This window comes from Bufo gargarizans, chromosome 2, assembly GCF_014858855.1.
Source record: "Bufo gargarizans isolate SCDJY-AF-19 chromosome 2, ASM1485885v1, whole genome shotgun sequence".
NCBI lineage: Eukaryota > Metazoa > Chordata > Amphibia > Anura > Bufonidae > Bufo > Bufo gargarizans.
In genome coordinates, this window is record NC_058081.1 from 390898918 (window position 1) to 390917100 (window position 18183).

Consider the following 18183-nt stretch of genomic DNA (forward strand, 5'->3'; position numbering starts at 1 on the left):
GGCCCCTAATTCAGGGGGGCCCCCCAGGAGAGATGGAGTAAAGCGGGCCCCACAAGTGTTTTTTATTAAATGCGACGGGCCCTCCCTATATTTTGTGTGGCTGCGCTGCGCTTACTTGTTAGAGCGAGACCTGTGATCTCTGCGGCGGGTCTCGCGGGATCACAGCAGTCAGGAATGACGAGCCTGCCGGCCACTTCAGCCCTCAAGTGAGGAGAGCGGAACAAACAAGAGTAGGTGGTTTTTTATATGCAAAAAATGGCACACACCGGCGTCCGGCTTCATACGGAGGGGGGGACATGCATGATGATCAGTGGTGCCGTGAGGCAGTGTGTCTAAATTCAGAAGCCCCGGCGCCAGCCATAACAGGGCAGCCAGGGGCAGCAAATACGGAGGGGCCCGGGGAAAATGAAAATAAAATGCTCTGTGGGCCAAAAATGTAATGTATAGAGGGAGTGGGTGGGGGCAAAATGAAATATAGTAAGAGTCTCACTGTATTTCATTTTCCCCCCACTTCCTCGATATATTTTAATTTTTTTGTCCACAGAGTATTTAATTTTCATTTTGCCCCCTCATTATTTGCTGCCCCTGGCTGCCCTCATATGGCGGAGCGCCCCCCCCTTTCAGAATTATAGTGACTAGAGTATTATTTTTTATTGTATGGTTTCATATGGAGGGGGGGTAGGGGTAGGGACAGAGGCTCGTGGGAGGGGCAGAGTCTTGTGGGGGGCCCCAATTCAAAGTTTGCCCTGGGGCCCATAGAATTCTAGTTACGCCACTGTATGGACTGTTACTAATGAGTGCTCATTAGTACAGTCTTTAACTCCCACCCCCCTCTCCACTTGTGTTAAGAAAAAGAAAAAAAAAACTCACCTCATCCATTTAATGGCACCGGGGTCAGGATCGGGGTCAGGACCTGCGCTCCAGCGTGATGTTTCACAGCATTGACTTTTTCTTGCAGCCTTTTCCTAGGCCATGTGAAGTCACATTCGATCACATGGACTAGGCACAGCTCAGCTCCATAGAAATGAATGGGGCTTAGCTGCGATACTAAGCACAACCTCTATACCAGTGATGGCGAACCTATGGCACGGGTGCCAGAGGCGGCACTTAGAGCCCTCTCTGTGGGCACCCGCACTGTGAAAAAAGTCTATGGTGTACCAATATGCCTTAGACTTTTCCTGCCATTCATCAGCACAGGGCGTACTATAAACAGCACAGGCAGGGCACTGAATGTAGGTAAGCTATTAGAGCTAAATAATAAAGTACATAGAGGATATACTATATTGAACTATAGTATTCAGGTTAAATTGCAGTGTTGGCACTTTACAATAAATAAGTGGGTTTTGGGTTGCAGTTTGGGCACTCGGCCTCTAAAAGGTTCGACATCACTGCTCTATTACAATGTACAGCAGAGAAAAGTCTAGCTTCCAAAAAATCGTGGCAACTTTATTAATTCAGTTCATTAAAAACCAAAATTATGGCCACCTGTTTCTTTTCAGCTGGCCATTATTTAATACGAGCTCATACGGTCTTTTCTTTGTCATGAATAAGGATCAACACTACTAGATCCAAAACGCGTATGGACTGTCTTTTTGTTTTTTAATGCACTGAATTAATAATGTTGTCACAATTTTTTGGAAGTTGTACTTTTCTCTGCTTTACTTGGATGTCTACCTTGACGCTTAGGCTCCCGACATTGTCCGTCCCTCCGCCTACATTATAGCCAGATGAGCACACCATCTTCGTTTTATTCCTTTATACATTGTACAGCGCTGTGCTTGGTGCTTGTCTGGCTGAGAGAAAGCCGCATGCTACTGCTGATCAGCGAGGGTCCTGGGTGTCAGAGATGGACCTACATCGATCAGATACTAAGGAGCTATGCAGAGGGTAGGTCATCAGTATAAAACTCCTGGAAAACTCTTTTAATCTGCACAGTCATGGAGAGAAAATGTGTGTTACCCTGATCAGATACATAAAGAACATTTCTGTCCAAAAAATCTCTGCTGTTTTTGCCAAGTGACATTGAAGCTTCAGTAAAGTTATGATTACTGTATTTTTCATCACATCATTTGGATTACTCAGTTATTGTAATTGGATACTATTCTGGACCTATGACAGTGTTTCCAACTGAATGTGCACCTCCCTCCATTTTGTACTCTACTAACAAACACGCTGCCTCAAAAAGTACATGACATTAAATTGTTTTCTGTCCACAGGCATCTCTTAAAGTATAACCCACAGCCTAATTCTAGCAAGTATAAATCTGCCAGCCCCAGACTTTGCGATTTTGATGCTGAAGTGAACATAAAACAAGAAGCTCAACAATCATTAATGTGATCACAGTGACATGAATGAAAGTTATTATGCAGGAAGGGGTTAACATTAATTACGTATAAGAACTGATTCACATATTCATGTGAATACATATTTATTTGTAGTATTAATTATGATTATAATACATGTATACAGAAAGTTCCTATGACTCTATCCATAGGACTCACCTTAGTCTGTGGTTCTGCTGTACTTCCTTCAGCATTTGTGGCATCTTTCGTATCTGTAAATTTATATATAAAAAGATTCTATTTGCGTTTTCCAGCATCATCATGGAGACAGTGACTTACATACAATTTAATGTTCTTGCAGCCAATCTATATAATAAACATCAATGGATTTGCATTAAAATAAGTATAAGACCTCTTTCACACAAATGATACGGATTGTGTCAGGATCTGTTTAGGAAAAAACAATGGTTTTACAAGCAAGTTCAGTCAGTCTTGACTGCGATTGTGTGCAATGTTTCAGTTTTTTCAGCGAGGTGCAATCAGTTTTTGATGCTTTTTTCATGATCATAACGAAAAACTGAAGAATTACAAACTAAATCTCCTAGCAACCATCACTGAAAAACGCATTGCATCTAGATGCCTTTCATTTTTACACAAGCTCCATTCAGCCAAGGCTGTGTGAGAAATGCACAGTTAGCTAATAGAACATGCTGCAATTTTTCCTAGAAGCAGAAATAATGTGTGAAAAACACAGAGCCATTAAAATGAATGGGTCAGGATTCAGTCTGGATGCTATATGTTTGTTTCATGCATCGCACCCGGATAGAAAACTCGCTTGTGTGAAAAAGGTTTAACTTGATGATTACTCAATAGCTTCTGTAACGCCCCCGAGTGGCATTACCACTCCTACACCCTGCTTCTATCTGTGTATGTTAATATTTCATCTATGCATTTATTCCAAGTCCTCCACATTGTGCATTTCCTATTTCTTTGCAGCTGTATATGTTTATGTAACGTACCTGGTTCACCAGTAGGTGGCAGCAAGCATGGCAGAGCTACAGTTAGAAAGAATGGAACCCTTCTTTCCATTCTAACCCTCTCTCTAAGGAAGAGTGGAGTTCTAGTTAGAGTCAGTTCAGCTTACCCCCTTCCAAGGGAGGGTGTGCAGCAGGTGCAGGTCCCTGCTTGACGTGCCTTGCCCAAGCCAGCTAGAGCACCTTCAGCTCTGCTGAATGTGGAGGCCACAGCTTAGAGCCTCTGAAGCGAGGAGAAGTTTTCCCTGGATTAAGCTAGAGTCAGACTACAAAGAGAGAAGTTGCAGCAGACAGCTAAAACCAAGTTATTCAGTCAGCCTGTCAACACAGCAGAACCAGAGAGCAAATGATGTAGGAGAGTATGTTTACCTGCCAGAGTTAATGCTAAAGCCTGCTAGGAACCAAAACAAAGCCCGAAACTGTTGGAGAAAGTTTATTCAAGTAAAGCTGTCATTAAACGTCATCACAAGGTCTGGACTCAATTTATTTCAGCACCCCCCTTTCATTGCTTCGGGGCCAATGCCTGGGGTCCAGCGTATCCAGGTAGAAGCATTGTGACACATGCACAAGTAAACTTAAAAGGGACATTTAGGCCCCGTACACCACTCTGGCATTCCTACACCTGGGTACCACCCACATTATCACTCAAAGGGGACCTACGTCCTTGTTGCTTCATTGCAACTGGCGTCACAAAACAAGTACTAGTACTCTTAAAGGGCCCTGACGGGAAGCGTCTGCTGCAAATTTTGGCATCACAAACAGGATTTACATGTGTGTCCTTTTACCACAAAGCCCACAGAACAGGATCTGACCAGAATAAATCTGTGTGCCCTTGGATTATACTGCCTATAGGATTTACAAAAACCCCTTCAAGAATGACTTTATTGAATTTGCTGCGGAGCGGCAGGCGCAAAACACTGCGCGCTGGCGTCCAAAGAGTTAATCAGCCATCTTTAACTTTGATGGCGCAGCTTCTTCTTGCACAGTCAGAGCAGGAAAGTAAAGGAACGCCCCCATCTAGAGCGCAAAAATCCATCCCTTCCCACAGGGAACAACATCCTAGCAAAGAGAAGGTAAGTGGAGACTCCTCCACAAAAGCCCCTCCTTCTTCACAAGTTGGGATGGCTCGGAAAAAAGATAAGATGGAGGTGCCAAAGCCCAACAGGAGCAAGATGGTTTATGGGACTGACTTGCCCGGCCTGTGCGACGACCTACAGGAGATCCAGGTGTCGCAGATAGTCTGGAGACCCAACCCGGGGTCCGGAGCTTCCCCTGGACCGGCTGGCGCGGCGGAGGAGGCAGGAGTTACCACTCTGCTGCCCAGGAAGAGCAAGGCCTACAACAGCCTGAATCCAATAGTGCCCCAGAAAGTCACGGCTTACGCCTTCAACACCTGAGACTACCACAGGGCCATTGAGAACTGGGTGGTCCAGTTGTTGGACCGACCTCTGCCCCACGATCCAGTACTGGAGCGAAGGATTAGGACCGTTGTCTGGTTTTCTGTAGAAAGAGGTACAGAATTTATTCAATATGACGAGACCGGGACTGAGCTTTTTGTCAAACGCCGCTCCGTAAAATGTCCTTATTTACCGCAGGCCCAGCAAAGCCTGTACAAAAGGGAACAAGTCGAAAACACCCTGATGGTGTCTTCAAAAGGCCCCTTTGCTTCTGGGGTGAATCTTCTTGCTAAGCCCCTTGTTCCAGTGTCAGCACCGGAGTGCTGGCTGGAGGACCCAGCAGCAGCTGTGCGTGTGAGATACCTGCGGGAGACCGCAGGGGGAGTGCCACGTTTCGGTGACAAACCCCAACCGGAACCGGAGCCTCTCATCCCAGGACTGCTGCACCCCGAACAACCATTCAGCATTTGGAAAAGTGTGTCCAGCACCTCCTTCGTGCTTAGCCCCACAGTGGTGGTGTACCAACTGCCTTGGCAGTCGAAGCCACTGATGAGGAGGGTCTTCCCAGAATGGTCCTTTAAACCACCTGGAGAAGAGGACTTAACAGAAGTTATTCAGTCAGCCTATCAGCACAGCAGAGCCAGAGAGCAACTGATGTAGAAGGGTTGAGTTTGTTTGCCTGTCATGGTTAATTCGAAAGCCTTCTGGGAACCAAAACAAATCTTGCAAAGCTGCTATTGAACTTCATCACAAGGTCTGGACTCAATTTATTTCATCATCCCCTTCATCAACTTCGGGGCCAACACCTGGGGTCCAGCGTATCCAAGTAGGAGCACCGTGACACATGCACAAGTACACTTAAAGGGACATTTAGGCCACCTTACACCACTCTGGCATTCCTAGACCTACATTTCTTCATTGCAACTGGCTTCACGAAACAAGCACTAGTACTCTTAACCTCTTGGAGACACATGACGTACCGGTACTGGGTGCCTGCTGAAATCAATCAGCAGGCACCCTGTGAACCCCCCCCATATCGGTCGATCGCTTCAAACCGCAGGTCAATTAACCCCCCTGCAGCACTCATTATCTGCCAGTGAGCAAGGTGCGGGCGGTGCTTTGGGCGCGCGATCATCCCGCCCAACCCCTCTCATTTCCAGGTTAGCAAGCAGAGTGCTGACATCTGTGCTGTGATATCAGTCGTTTAACCCCTTCCATGCCACGGTCCGTAGGGACCACTGTATGGAAGGGATTAACAGGGAGGGAGCTCCCTCTCCCATCGGAGGCTGCTGTGCCTTTTCAGCCCCCGCTCTGTTGTGGCAGCGGGTGATGGTTACCATTGCAACCGGACGCCTTCACAGGCTTCTGGCTTTCCATGGTGCTAAAGCAGAAGTCTGAATAGACTAAGTGTAAAGTGAAAATACTGTAAAGTACAATATATAGTGTACTGTACTGTATTATACAGACATCAGATCCACTTGATCTTCAAGAACCAAGTCTGGGTCAAAAAATGTAAACCTACCTACCTACACATATTAGGTATCTCCGTGTCCTTAATAACCTGCTCTATAAAAAATATCACATGACCTAACCCCTCAGGTGAATACCGTAAAAAAAAAAAAAAAAGTAAAAAAAGCCTTTTTTTTCACCTTACGTCACAAAAAGTGTAATAGCAAGCGATCAAAAAGTCATACGCACCCCAAAATAGTGCCAATCAAATAGTAATCTTATTCCGCATAAATCATACCCTACCCAAGATAATCGCCTGAAAACTGAAAAAACTATAGCTCTCGGACTATGGAGACGCTAAAACATGATTTTTTTTGTTTCAAAAATGAAATAATTGTGTAAAACGTACATAAATAAAAAAAAGTTGACATATTAGGTATCGCCACGTCTGTAACAACCTGCTCTATAAAAATATCATATGACCTAACCCCTCAGTTAAATACCATAAAAAATAAAATTGTGTTAAAAAAAAGCAATCTTTTGTCACCTTACATCACAAAAAGTGTAATAGCAAACGATCAAAAAGTCATACACACCCCAAACTAGTGCCAATCAAACTGTCATCTTATCCCGCAAAAATCATACCCTACCCAAGATAATCGCCTAAAAACAAAAAAAAACTATGGCTCTCGGACTATGGAAACACTAAAACATGATTTTTTTTTTGGTTTCCAAAATGAAATAATTTTGTAAAGCTTACATAAATAATAAAATAGTAGACATATTAGGTATCTCCGCATCAATAATAACCTGCTCTATAAAAATACCACATGATCTAACGGTTAGATCATGTGGTATTTTTATAGAGCAGGTTATTATGGATGCGGAGATACCTAATATGTCTACTATTTTATTATTTATGTAAGCTTTACACAATTATTTCATTTTGGAAACAAAAAAATCATGTTTTAGTGTCTCCATAGTCCAAGAGCCATAGTTTTTTTTAAGTTAGATTCTAACCTGTCAGATGAATGTTGTAAATAACAATAAATGAAAACGGTGCCAAAACAGCTATTTCTTGTTACCTTGCCTCACAAAAAGTGTAATATAAAGCAACCAAAAATCATATGTACCCTAAAATAGTACCAACAAAACTGCCCCCCTATCTCGTAGTTTCCAAAAATGGGGAAATGTTTTGGGGTAGTTTCTACTCTAGGGGTGCATCAGGGGGGCCTTAAATGGGACATGGTGTCAAAAAATCTGTCCAGCAAAATTTGCCTTCCAAAAACCGTATGGCATTCCTTTCCTTCTGCGCCCTGCCGTGTGCCCGTAGAGCAGTTTACGACCACATATGGGGTGTTTTTGTAAACTACAAAATCAGGGCCATAAATATTGAGTTTTATTTGGCTGTTGACCCTTGCTTTGTAACTGGAAAAAAATTATTAAAATGGAAAATCTGCCAAAAAAGTGAACTTTTTTGGAGTTTCTACTCTAGGGGTGCATCACATGCTTTCTACTCTAGGGGTGCATCACATGCTTCACATGGGACATGGTGTCAAAAAAACTGTCCAGCAAAATTTGCCTTCCAAAAAACGGATGGCATTCCTTTCCTTCTGCGCCTTGCCGTGTGCCCGTAAAGCAGTTTACAACCACATATAGGGTTGTTTCTGTCAACTACAGAATCAGGGCCATAAATATTGAGTTTTGTTTCGCTGTTAACCCTTGCTTTGTAACTGGAAAAAATGTATTCAAATGGACAATCTGTCAAAAAAGTGAACTTTTGAAATTTGATATCTATTTTCCATTGATTCTTGTGGAACACCTCAAGGGTTAACAAAGTTTGTAAAATCAGTTTTAATTACCTTGAGAGGCTTAGTTTGTAAAATGGGGTCATTTTTGGGTGTTTTTTTTTATTATGTAAGCCACACAAAGTGACTTCAGACCTGAACTTGTCCTTAAAAAGTGGGTTTTAGAAATTTTCAGAAAAATTTCAAGATTTGCTTCTAAACTTCTAAGCCTTGTAACGTCCCCAAAAAATAAAATGGTATTCCCAAAATGATCCAAAAATAAAGTAGACATAAGGGGAATGTACAAACCGGATTCCCAAAAAGTTGGGACACAAATCGTGAATAAAAACTGAATGCAATGATGTGGAGGTGCCAACTTCTAATATTTTATTCAGAATAGAACATAAATCACGGAACAAAAGTTTAAACTGAGAAAATGTACCATTTTAAGGGAAAAATATGTTGAATCAGAATTTCATGGTGTCAACAAATCCCAAAAAAGTTGTGACAAGGCCATTTTCACCACTGTGTGGCATCTCCCCTTCTTACAACACTCAACAGACGTCTGGGGACCGAGGGGACCAGTTTCTCAAGTTTAGAAATAGGAATGCTCTCCCATTCTTGTCTAATACAGGCCTCTAACTGTTCAATCGTCTTGGGCCTTCTTTGTTGCACCTTCCTCTTTATGATGCGCCAAATGTTCTCTATAGGTGAAAGATCTGGACTGCAGACTGGCCATTTCAGTACCCGGATCCTTCTCCTACGCAGCCATGATGTTGTGATTGATGCAGAATGTGGTCTGGCATTATCTTGTTGAAAAATGCAGGGTCTTCCCTGAAAGAGATGATGTCTGGATGGGAGCATATGTTGTTCTAGAACCTGAATATATTTTTCTACATTGATGGTGCCTTTCCAGACATGCAAGCTGCCCATGCCACTGTCACAGAAGGTGTACAGGAAACAAGACAATGCAAAATGAATATATGACTCACTGGATCCAAAACTAAGGAACAAAAGGGAGACCCCTGCATAAGACCTGGCTCTTTCCCTTACTGCTCAGCCTATGCGATAATCCCAATGGTGGACGATCGCATATCCTCGTACCTCGACTATATAACACCTGAACACCCTACGATAGTGAAGGGACACGACCACCGGCTCCCTACACTAGACACGGAGGGAGTCAGGGTCACCTGGGATCCAGCAAACAGAAAATCACAAATTAATGTACAACACTTTACTTGTAGAAGACTGGGAAATAGGATCAGCATGCACACACACTCCAGGAAGCTGTATAAACTGCACACTAATGCATTATGGGGAGAAATTTAAAGGGATGCAATCAGTCCAATTACATGACAGCTGAGAGATGAGGAACTGAAAACCAAAACCAAGAAAACTCAAGGAGGAGGTTCTGAAAGGCTTCTGCCAGCTTCTCAGCTGTCTGGTTGTGACAGTACCCCTCCCTCTACGAGTGGACTCCAGACACTCAGAGCCCACCTTCTCAGGATGGGACCTATGGAAAGCCCTGATGAGACGAGTGGCCTTAATGTCCGTCACTGGGACCCACATCCTCTCCTCAGGACCATAACCCTCCCAATGAACGAGGTACTGGAGAGAACCGCGGACAAGATGAGAATCCACAGTCCTAGAGACCTGAAATTCAAGATTCCCATCAACCATAATCGGAGGAGGAGGCAAAGGGGAGGGTACAATGGGTTGAACATAAGGTTTCAATACGGACTTATGAAAAACATTATGGATCTTCCAAGTCTGAGGAAGATCAAGACGGTAAGCAACAGGATTGATGACAGACAGGATTTTGTAAGGCACAATAAACCTAGGACCCAACTTCCAGGAGGGAACCTTCAATTTGATATTCTTGGTAGACAACCACACCAGATCACCAACATTCAGGTCCGGACCAGGCACACGTCTCTTATCTGCCACACGCTTATATCTCTCACTCATGCTCTTTAGATTATCCTGAATCTTTGGCCAAATAGATGACAAAGACTAGGAGAATCTGTCCTCATCAGGTAAACCAGAAGACCCCTCTCCCGAGAAAGTCCCAAACTGCGGATGAAACCCATATGCACCAAAAAATGGTGACTTAACAGAGGACTCCTGACGACTGTTATTTAAAGCAAACTCAGCAAAGGACAAAAAAAAGAACACCAATCCTCCTGATTCTCCGCCACAAAACAGCACAGATATGTCTCCAGATTCTGATTGACACGCTCTGTCTGGCCATTCGACTGCGGGTGGAAAGCAGAAGAGAATGACAACCAAACCCCCAAGCGAGAACAGAAAGCCTTCCAGAATCTGGAAACAAACTGCGTGCCCCTATCAGAGACTATGTCTGAAGGAATACCATGCAATTTGACAATGTGATCGATAAATGCCTGCGCCAGCGTCTTAGCATTGGGCAAACCAGGAAAAGGGATGAAATGCACCATTTTGCTAAAACGGTCCACCACCACCAGAATCACAGTCTACCCCGAGGAACGAGGCAGGTCCGTTATGAAGTCCATGGACAGATGTGTCCAAGGACGGGAAGGAATGGGTAAGGGAAGGAGAGGACCTGATGGCCGTGAATGAGGGACTTTGGCATGAGCGCAAGTCTCGCAGGCTGCCACAAAACCCTCAACCGACTTACGAAGCGCAGGCCACCAGAATCTCCGAGCGATGAGATCCACTGTGGCTCTTGCCCCCGGGTGCCCAGCAAGGACTGTATCGTGGTGTTCCTTAAAAATCTTGTCTTAAAGCGAGAGGCACAAACAACCTCCCAGGAGGACAAAGATCAGGAGCCTCTGACTGGGCTGCCTGCACCTCTGCCTCCAATTCAGGAAAAAGAGCAGAGACCACCACACCTTCAGCCAAAATGGGACCCGGGTCTTCAAAATTCCCACCTCCCGGAAAACAACGTGACAGGGCATCTGCCTTCACATTCTTAACCCCAGGGCGGAACGTGACAACAAAATTAAACCTTGAAAAGAGCAAAGACCATCTGGCCAGTCTCGGGTTCAGACGCTTGGCTGACTCCAAGTAGGCCAGATTTTTATGGTCAGTAAACACGGTAATAGGGTGTCTGGCTCCCTCTACTAGACACGGAGGGAGTCAGGGTCACCTGGGATCCAGCAAACAGAAAATCACAAATTAATGTACAACACTTAACTTGTAGAAGACTGGGAAATAGGATCACAATAGCACACACACTCCAGGAAGCTGTATAAACCACACACTAATGCATTATGGGGATAAATTTAAAGGGATGCAATCAGTCCAACTACATGACAGCTGAGAGAGGCTAACGAGATGAGGAACTGAAAACTAAAACCAAGAAAACTCAAGGAGGAGGTTCTGAAAGGCTTCTGTCAGAGCTTCTTAGCTGTCTGGTTGTGAAAGCCACACGCACTCATGCAACCCCATACCATCAGAGATGCAGGCTTCTGAACTGAGCGTTGATAACAACTTGGGTTGTCCTTGTCCTCTTTAGTCCGGATGACATGGCATCCCAGATTTCCAAAAAGAACTTCAAATCGTGACTCGTCTGACCACAGAACAGTCTTCCATTTTGCCACACTCCATTTTAAATGAAGCCCAGTGCAAACGCCTGAGCTTGTGGATCTTGCTTAGAAATGGCTTCTTCTTTGCACTGTAGAGTTTCAGCTGGCAACGGCGGATGGCACGGTGGATTGTGTTCACTGACAATGGTTTCTGGAAGTATTCCTGAGCCCATTCTGTGATTTCCTTTACAGTAGCATTCCTGTTTGTGGTGCAGTGTTGTTTAAGGGCCCGGAGATCACGGGCATCCAGTATGGTTTACGGCCTTGACCCTTACGCACAGAGATTGTTCCAGATTCTCTGAATCTTCGGATGATGTTATGCACAGGTGATGATGATAGATGCAAAGTCTTTGCAATTTTTCGCTGGGTAACACCTTTCTGATATTGCTCCACTATCTTTCTGCGCAACATTGTGGGAATTGGTGATCCTCTACCCATCTTGGCTTCTGAGAGACACTGCCACTCTGCGAAGCTCTTTTTATACCCAATCATGTTGCCAATTGACCTAATTAGTGTTAATTGGTCTTCCAGCTCTTCGTTATGCTCAAATTTACTTTTTCCAGCCTCTCATTGCTACTTGTCCCAACTTTTTGGGGATTTGTTGACACCGTGAAAATTTGAATCAACTTTTTTTTCTTTTAAAATGATACATTTACTCGGATTAAACGTTTGATCTGTCATCTACGTTCTATTACAAATAAAATATTGACATTTGCCATCTCCACATCATTGCATTCAGTTTTTATTCACAATTTGTTTAGTGTCCCAACTTTTTGGGAATCCGGTTTGTAAATTAATAACTATTTTTGGAGGTATTACTATGTATTATAAAAGTAGAGAAATTGAAATTTGCTAACTTTTCTAAAATTTTGGTAAATTTGGTATTTTTGTATAAATAAAAATGAATATTTTTTTACTCCATTTTACCAGTGTCATGAAGTACAATATGTGACGAAAAAAACATTCTCAGAATGGCCTGCATAAGTAAAAGCGTTTTAAAGTTATTCACACATAAATTGACACTGGTCAGATTTGCAAAAAATGGCCTGGTCCTTAAGGTGAAAATGAGCCCGGTCCATAAGAGGTTAAAGGACCCTGGGGGGGAAAATGGCAACAGAGACTATAAGTTCCGGTTGTCAGGTTACAGCAAGAAGAACCGCTCTGGAGAAAACTGCTGCTCAAATGAAATACTATATAGTCAGACTGTCGTTATAGCAAAAAGCAGGGGCGTAGTTAAAGACTCATGTGGGCCCTGGAGCAAGACTTCATCTTGGGCCCCCCTTCCCTTAGTGCTTTGGGGCCAGGGGCAGGGAAGCACATAGCCTTCGTGCTGCTTGAGGCAAACATTGAATCAGCACCCCCGCCATGCCAAATTCTTGAACTAACCCCTTCCCTCCAGTCAGAGGTGTAACTTGACCAGCATGCACTTTCTATAATACCAGTGTCTTTTTATGTGGCACAAGGGTCTTTGGGCCCCTCAGGCTCCTGGGCCGGTAACGACATCTAACTTGAACCACCTTTAGCTACACCGTTAGCAAAAAGGATTTAAAAAATAATAATTCAGTTCAGACTGGCAGCAAAACATCAATTTTAGAACCTGCTGCAAGTTTTTCAATCCACAGCATTCATTGTCTCAGCTTTTTAGTGGTTTTCCTTGTTGAGTTCTCTGAGGAAAACTGTAAAAACTGTAATTGTTTTACCACATTTGTGGTTTCTCAATTGTTTCAGAATTACAACAGCAGATCATATCATTAGCACATGATATGCTCATGTGGTTGTGGTGTTGAGACATTTTGGCAAAAAGGGGCTTAAAATATTGCAAGTGACCTTCTGCCATTTGTGTAAAAGTATAAGGCTGCAATCTCTCGCTGCCTTCGATGATGCTCAGTGTGGTCCATTCTGATGCCACCAGTAGTCGGTACAAAACCTTATAGGCAAGGAACTTTAAAGGGAATGTGTCAGAAGAAAATAATCTATTGTTATAATCATGTTTTTATGTTAAACATATATATTTTTATTTTTTTTGCTTTTTGTTTAATTTTACATGTCTTACACATAAGTCTATCAGGGTCATTTATTAAGACAAGAGCTTTAGACACCGGTCTTATTAACCCTGTGCTGGCGCTTTATGCGCTGGCCGTGTGACATGCTTAAATCTGCACCAGCTCTCTCGCTTGCGTAGATTGAACTCCTTTTCTATGTAAAAAAAAAGACATAAAAAAGGATAAATTAGGCCAGACGACCCCCTTAACCACCCACACCATGCCCCCCTTTTCCACCACCTCGGAAAAGTGGCATGACCTTGGAAATGTTGCAGATTCGGCCGCAAATCCTTTTTGCAACTTAATCTGCTACAAAAGAATGCCAAAAAATGGCGTACTTCTCTTCATAAATGACCCCCTATATCTTTAAAAAAAATATTAAAATCATGCAGTTTTCACAGTAACCACTAGGCCTAAAATATGTCAAGGCATTCTGTAGCCATCTCACTATCATTGCAGACAGGATTGCAATGACTGATATCACCTAAGTATAGATAACACAGGATCCACTGTTCAAAATAGGTCATATCACTGCTTATCTACTGCCTCCTAACCTCTGCACAGGACACATTTTAGGCCTGTGTGTGCAATTATATCAAAGATGACAAATACATTAGAGGGGTTATCCAATAGTAGATATACCTCTTACAATGTCCGGGCACCTCCTATAGATGATACCTACCCAGTCCCCGGCACCTGCGTCCCTCCGGATGGCTGCACGGCCACTGCTGCATCTCCCCATTGTGCGGATAAAACTGTGTCACCCGCAATGCTAGGGAGGATAGTCACCATTGTGGCCTGCTATTGGCTGTTTTGATGCGCTCAAAGGGGAGATGCACTAGCGGCCGTGCAGAGATCCGGAGGGATAGCAGGGGCCCGATCATTGTGGGGGATATTTCTACTATTAGATAACCCCTTTAAAAGTGGTCAAGTATATGTTTGGATGGAAGATGTGCCATTCTGAAATTTCCTATGGTGAGCAGAAGGAACCCCAGACTAATGGTCACAATGGCATGCAAGTTTGCAGTGGTTTTCCATTTACGCTTTATTTTTCTTTATTTTTTATCACAGTGCCACTATAACCTGGCCTCATACTAAGGATTTGTAGCCCTAAACATTGGCTGAATGCAAATCAAGTTTACAAGAGCTAACGGAGGTAAGTTGTCTTACCTGTATGAACCTGTAAAACAAGAGTCTGTCCGGCCACTTCACTGACAAAGGCAGTGTGGTCTAAAGCACAAGACTCGCCCATCTGTTTGAAAGAAAAATATCACAACCAGTTATTTCCATAATCTGATGAGATTAAGAAAAATAAGAAAAAATAAAAAAATTACTATAGATCACTATTTTTCCTTTACGCTTTGTTCTATTAAAATACTTACTTAGTAGATCCAGCACCACTGCTCCAGTTCTCCTCATCAGGATATATTTACGCACTTGCATTGGTGACTACATTTTGGGGTCCCACTGTACAGCTACATACAAATATTACCTGTCCTCAATTCACAAATCCCTAAAACTGTAGCAAACTCATTTTTTTCAGTAGTAGCCAGCTGCCTAGCCCGTGTGTTCTGTCTTCATACACGTTCATTCAGTGCGCAGTCTGTCATTCACCATAAACCATTCCTGTCTTCCAAATAAGAGGACTGTTCTTTGTAGTCTAACTTCTTTATTGGTCAACAGGTCGTACATATGTGATTAATTGATAATATATGTGCCTCAGGCTGTTCTGTCCTGGAGCCTCTCTCAGGATCCTGTTGACTGGTACTTGCCTTGAACACATGGTCACACAGTAGCAGGGGGCAGCAAGATGCTGCAAAATGGCTATGGGGGCCCCTCAGCGACTTCACGAAGGTGGGTCCCTGGTGAAAGAGGAAGCTGGCTGGTCTGCCTCTGTGCCTAGAAGTCATCTTAGCTACCAAACCCATCTATAATTAGTGATAAGCGTTTTGAAAAATTTGCTAATTACATAGTCACCAATCGTTTATGTTGTATGGAGCGGGCGCAATGATGGGGAACCGCAATCGTGCCACCCCCCGTCATTTAACCTCTCAAATTCTGTGATCAACGCTGATCACACCATCTGAGACTCACATTCAGGTGCCCTGGGGTTAATCCATGGTTAAAAAAAATAAATAAAAATACACACCTCATCCAAATGAGCACAGAGAGGCCATCCGCTCCCATCTTGATTGAAGAAAACCCGCCAAAAGACCTTGCAAGCATGATGACCTCACTACGTGATCACACTCACAGCATGTGGCCAGCGTGATCAAATTGTGACCTCATCAGGCTTGCCGCAAATTCTTTGGTGGTTTTTCAATCAAGACAGGAGTGGCCGGCCTATCCGCGATCAAGTGGATGAGGTAAATATAATTTTTTTATTTTCAGACATTTTAGGAATAATTAATTTGTTACCACTAAGTAACATAGTACATAAGGCCGAAAAAATACATTTGTCCATCCAGTTCGGCCTGTTATCCCGCAAGTTGATCCAGAGGAAGACCCCTCTCTAGTAGCTATAGCCTGTAATATTATTAAGCTCCAGAAATACGTCCAGGGCCCTCTTGAATTCCTTTATTGTACTCACCATCACCATCTCCTCAGGCAGAGAGTTCCATATTCTCACTGCTCTTACCGTAAAGAATCCTTTTCTATGTTTGTGTACAAACCTTCTTTCCTCCAGACGCAGAGGATGTCCCCTCGTCACAGTCACAGTCCTGGGGATAAATAGCTGATGGGATAGATCTCTGTACTGACCCTTGATATATTTATACATATTAATTAGATCTCCCCTCAGTCGTCTTTTTTCTAAAGTGAATAACCCTAATTTTGATAATCTTTCAGGGTACTGTAGTTGCCCCATTCCAGTTATTACTTTACTTGCCCTCCTCTGGACCTTCTCCAGCTCTGCTATGTCTGCCTTGTTTACAGGAGCCCAGAACTGTACACAGTACTCCATGTGTGGTCTGACTAGCGATTTGTAAAGTGGTAGGACTATGTTCTTATCACGGGAATCTATGCCCCTTCTGATGCAACCCTTTATCTTGTTGCGAAAAGGCCCAACACTAGAAAGCGTGGGGAAATATCCTTGTTAAAATATAACTTTTATAAAGTATACGTTAAAAATACACCAAGGGATGCATCAATGTGACATACAAACATTTAGGGGGTCCAATTAGGTACCCCACCGCTGGTAGAGAAAAGGTAAGTAAATGGACCTGCTGCGCCTGTGAGGACGCAAGCAGTCTTACCCGACCAACCAGGTGGCTAGGATCAGTAAGGCTCTTTTCGTTGCCTGGACCGGACGGTGTCTTGGATTGGCAGGTTATCAGGAGGAGTGGTATTCCTGTACCCTATCTCACCCTTACAAACGGGGGAAGGGGGCTGCTCCCATACTGCCTATCTAAACAGAGTTCGCCCTTTTCAGGACGCCCCGTCCGGATACCTGTCCCTGGTTATGGACCTGATCCTGGCACTATAAAAATGCAATTTTCTTCAGACCTCCCGACGTGGCCCGTTTCTGTCCAATCGACTCCTCAGGGGAAATTGGTACGCGGAAAAAATAGCATATATCATATGTGACCACAAGTGGCAAAAAAGAGACAACTTGTGGTCAAATCAATGAAAAATTGGGGATGAAGAAGGTTCCTATAAATAAAATAGAATAGGAGCCAATATAATGACACCCCTGGTGTTGGAGTGCCAAGCCGCAGGGAAAAAGATAGTCCACTGCTCGTTGGTGTGTGGGATACGGTGGTCCTCACTAAAGGTGATGTCCCTCTAACTTCAGGGGTTCCTCTACATCTACCAGCCACCTGGTAGATGTAGAGGAACCCCTGAAGTTAGAGGGACATCACCTTTAGTGAGGACCACCGTATCCCACACACCAACGAGCAGTGGACTATCTTTTTCCCTGCGGCTTGGCACTCCAACACCAGGGGTGTCATTATATTGGCTCCTATTCTATTTTATTTATAGGAACCTTCTTCATCCCCAATTTTTCATTGATTTGACCACAAGTTGTCTCTTTTTTGCCACTTGTGGTCACATATGATATATGCTATTTTTTCCGCGTACCAATTTCCCCTGAGGAGTCGATTGGACAGAAACGGGCCACGTCGGGAGGTCTGAAGAAAATTGCATTTTTATAGTGCCAGGATCAGGTCCATAACCAGGGACAGGTATCCGGACGGGGCGTCCTGAAAAGGGCGAACTCTGTTTAGATAGGCAGTATGGGAGCAGCCCCCTTCCCCCGTTTGTAAGGGTGAGATAGGGTACAGGAATACCACTCCTCCTGATAACCTGCCAATCCAAGACACCGTCCGGTCCAGGCAACGAAAAGAGCCTTACTGATCCTAGCCACCTGGTTGGTCGGGTAAGACTGCTTGCGTCCTCACAGGCGCAGCAGGTCCATTTACTTACCTTTTCTCTACCAGCGGTGGGGTACCTAATTGGACCCCCTAAATGTTTGTATGTCACATTGATGCATCCCTTGGTGTATTTTTAACGTATACTTTATAAAAGTTATATTTTAACAAGGATATTTCCCCACGCTTTCTAGTGTTGGGCCTTTTCGCATATTGAACCCTGAAATATCAGTGAGGCTTGGTTAACCACTAG

The 18183-nt window shown here is 43.8% G+C and overlaps 1 protein-coding gene across 3 annotated transcripts in view; it reads right to left on the bottom strand.

The window, feature by feature from the left end:
* RGS14 (regulator of G protein signaling 14) overlaps positions 1-18183 on the bottom strand; it is a 200798-nt gene that overhangs the window by 32736 nt on the left and 149879 nt on the right. For all 3 annotated transcript variants that reach the window (XM_044280805.1, XM_044280804.1, XM_044280803.1), the window contains 2 exons: positions 14731-14812; positions 2502-2554 (listed from right to left, as the gene is read on the bottom strand). In XM_044280805.1, the coding sequence (XP_044136740.1) occupies positions 2502-2554; positions 14731-14812 (135 nt within the window). The remainder of the gene's footprint in view (positions 1-2501; positions 2555-14730; positions 14813-18183) is intronic.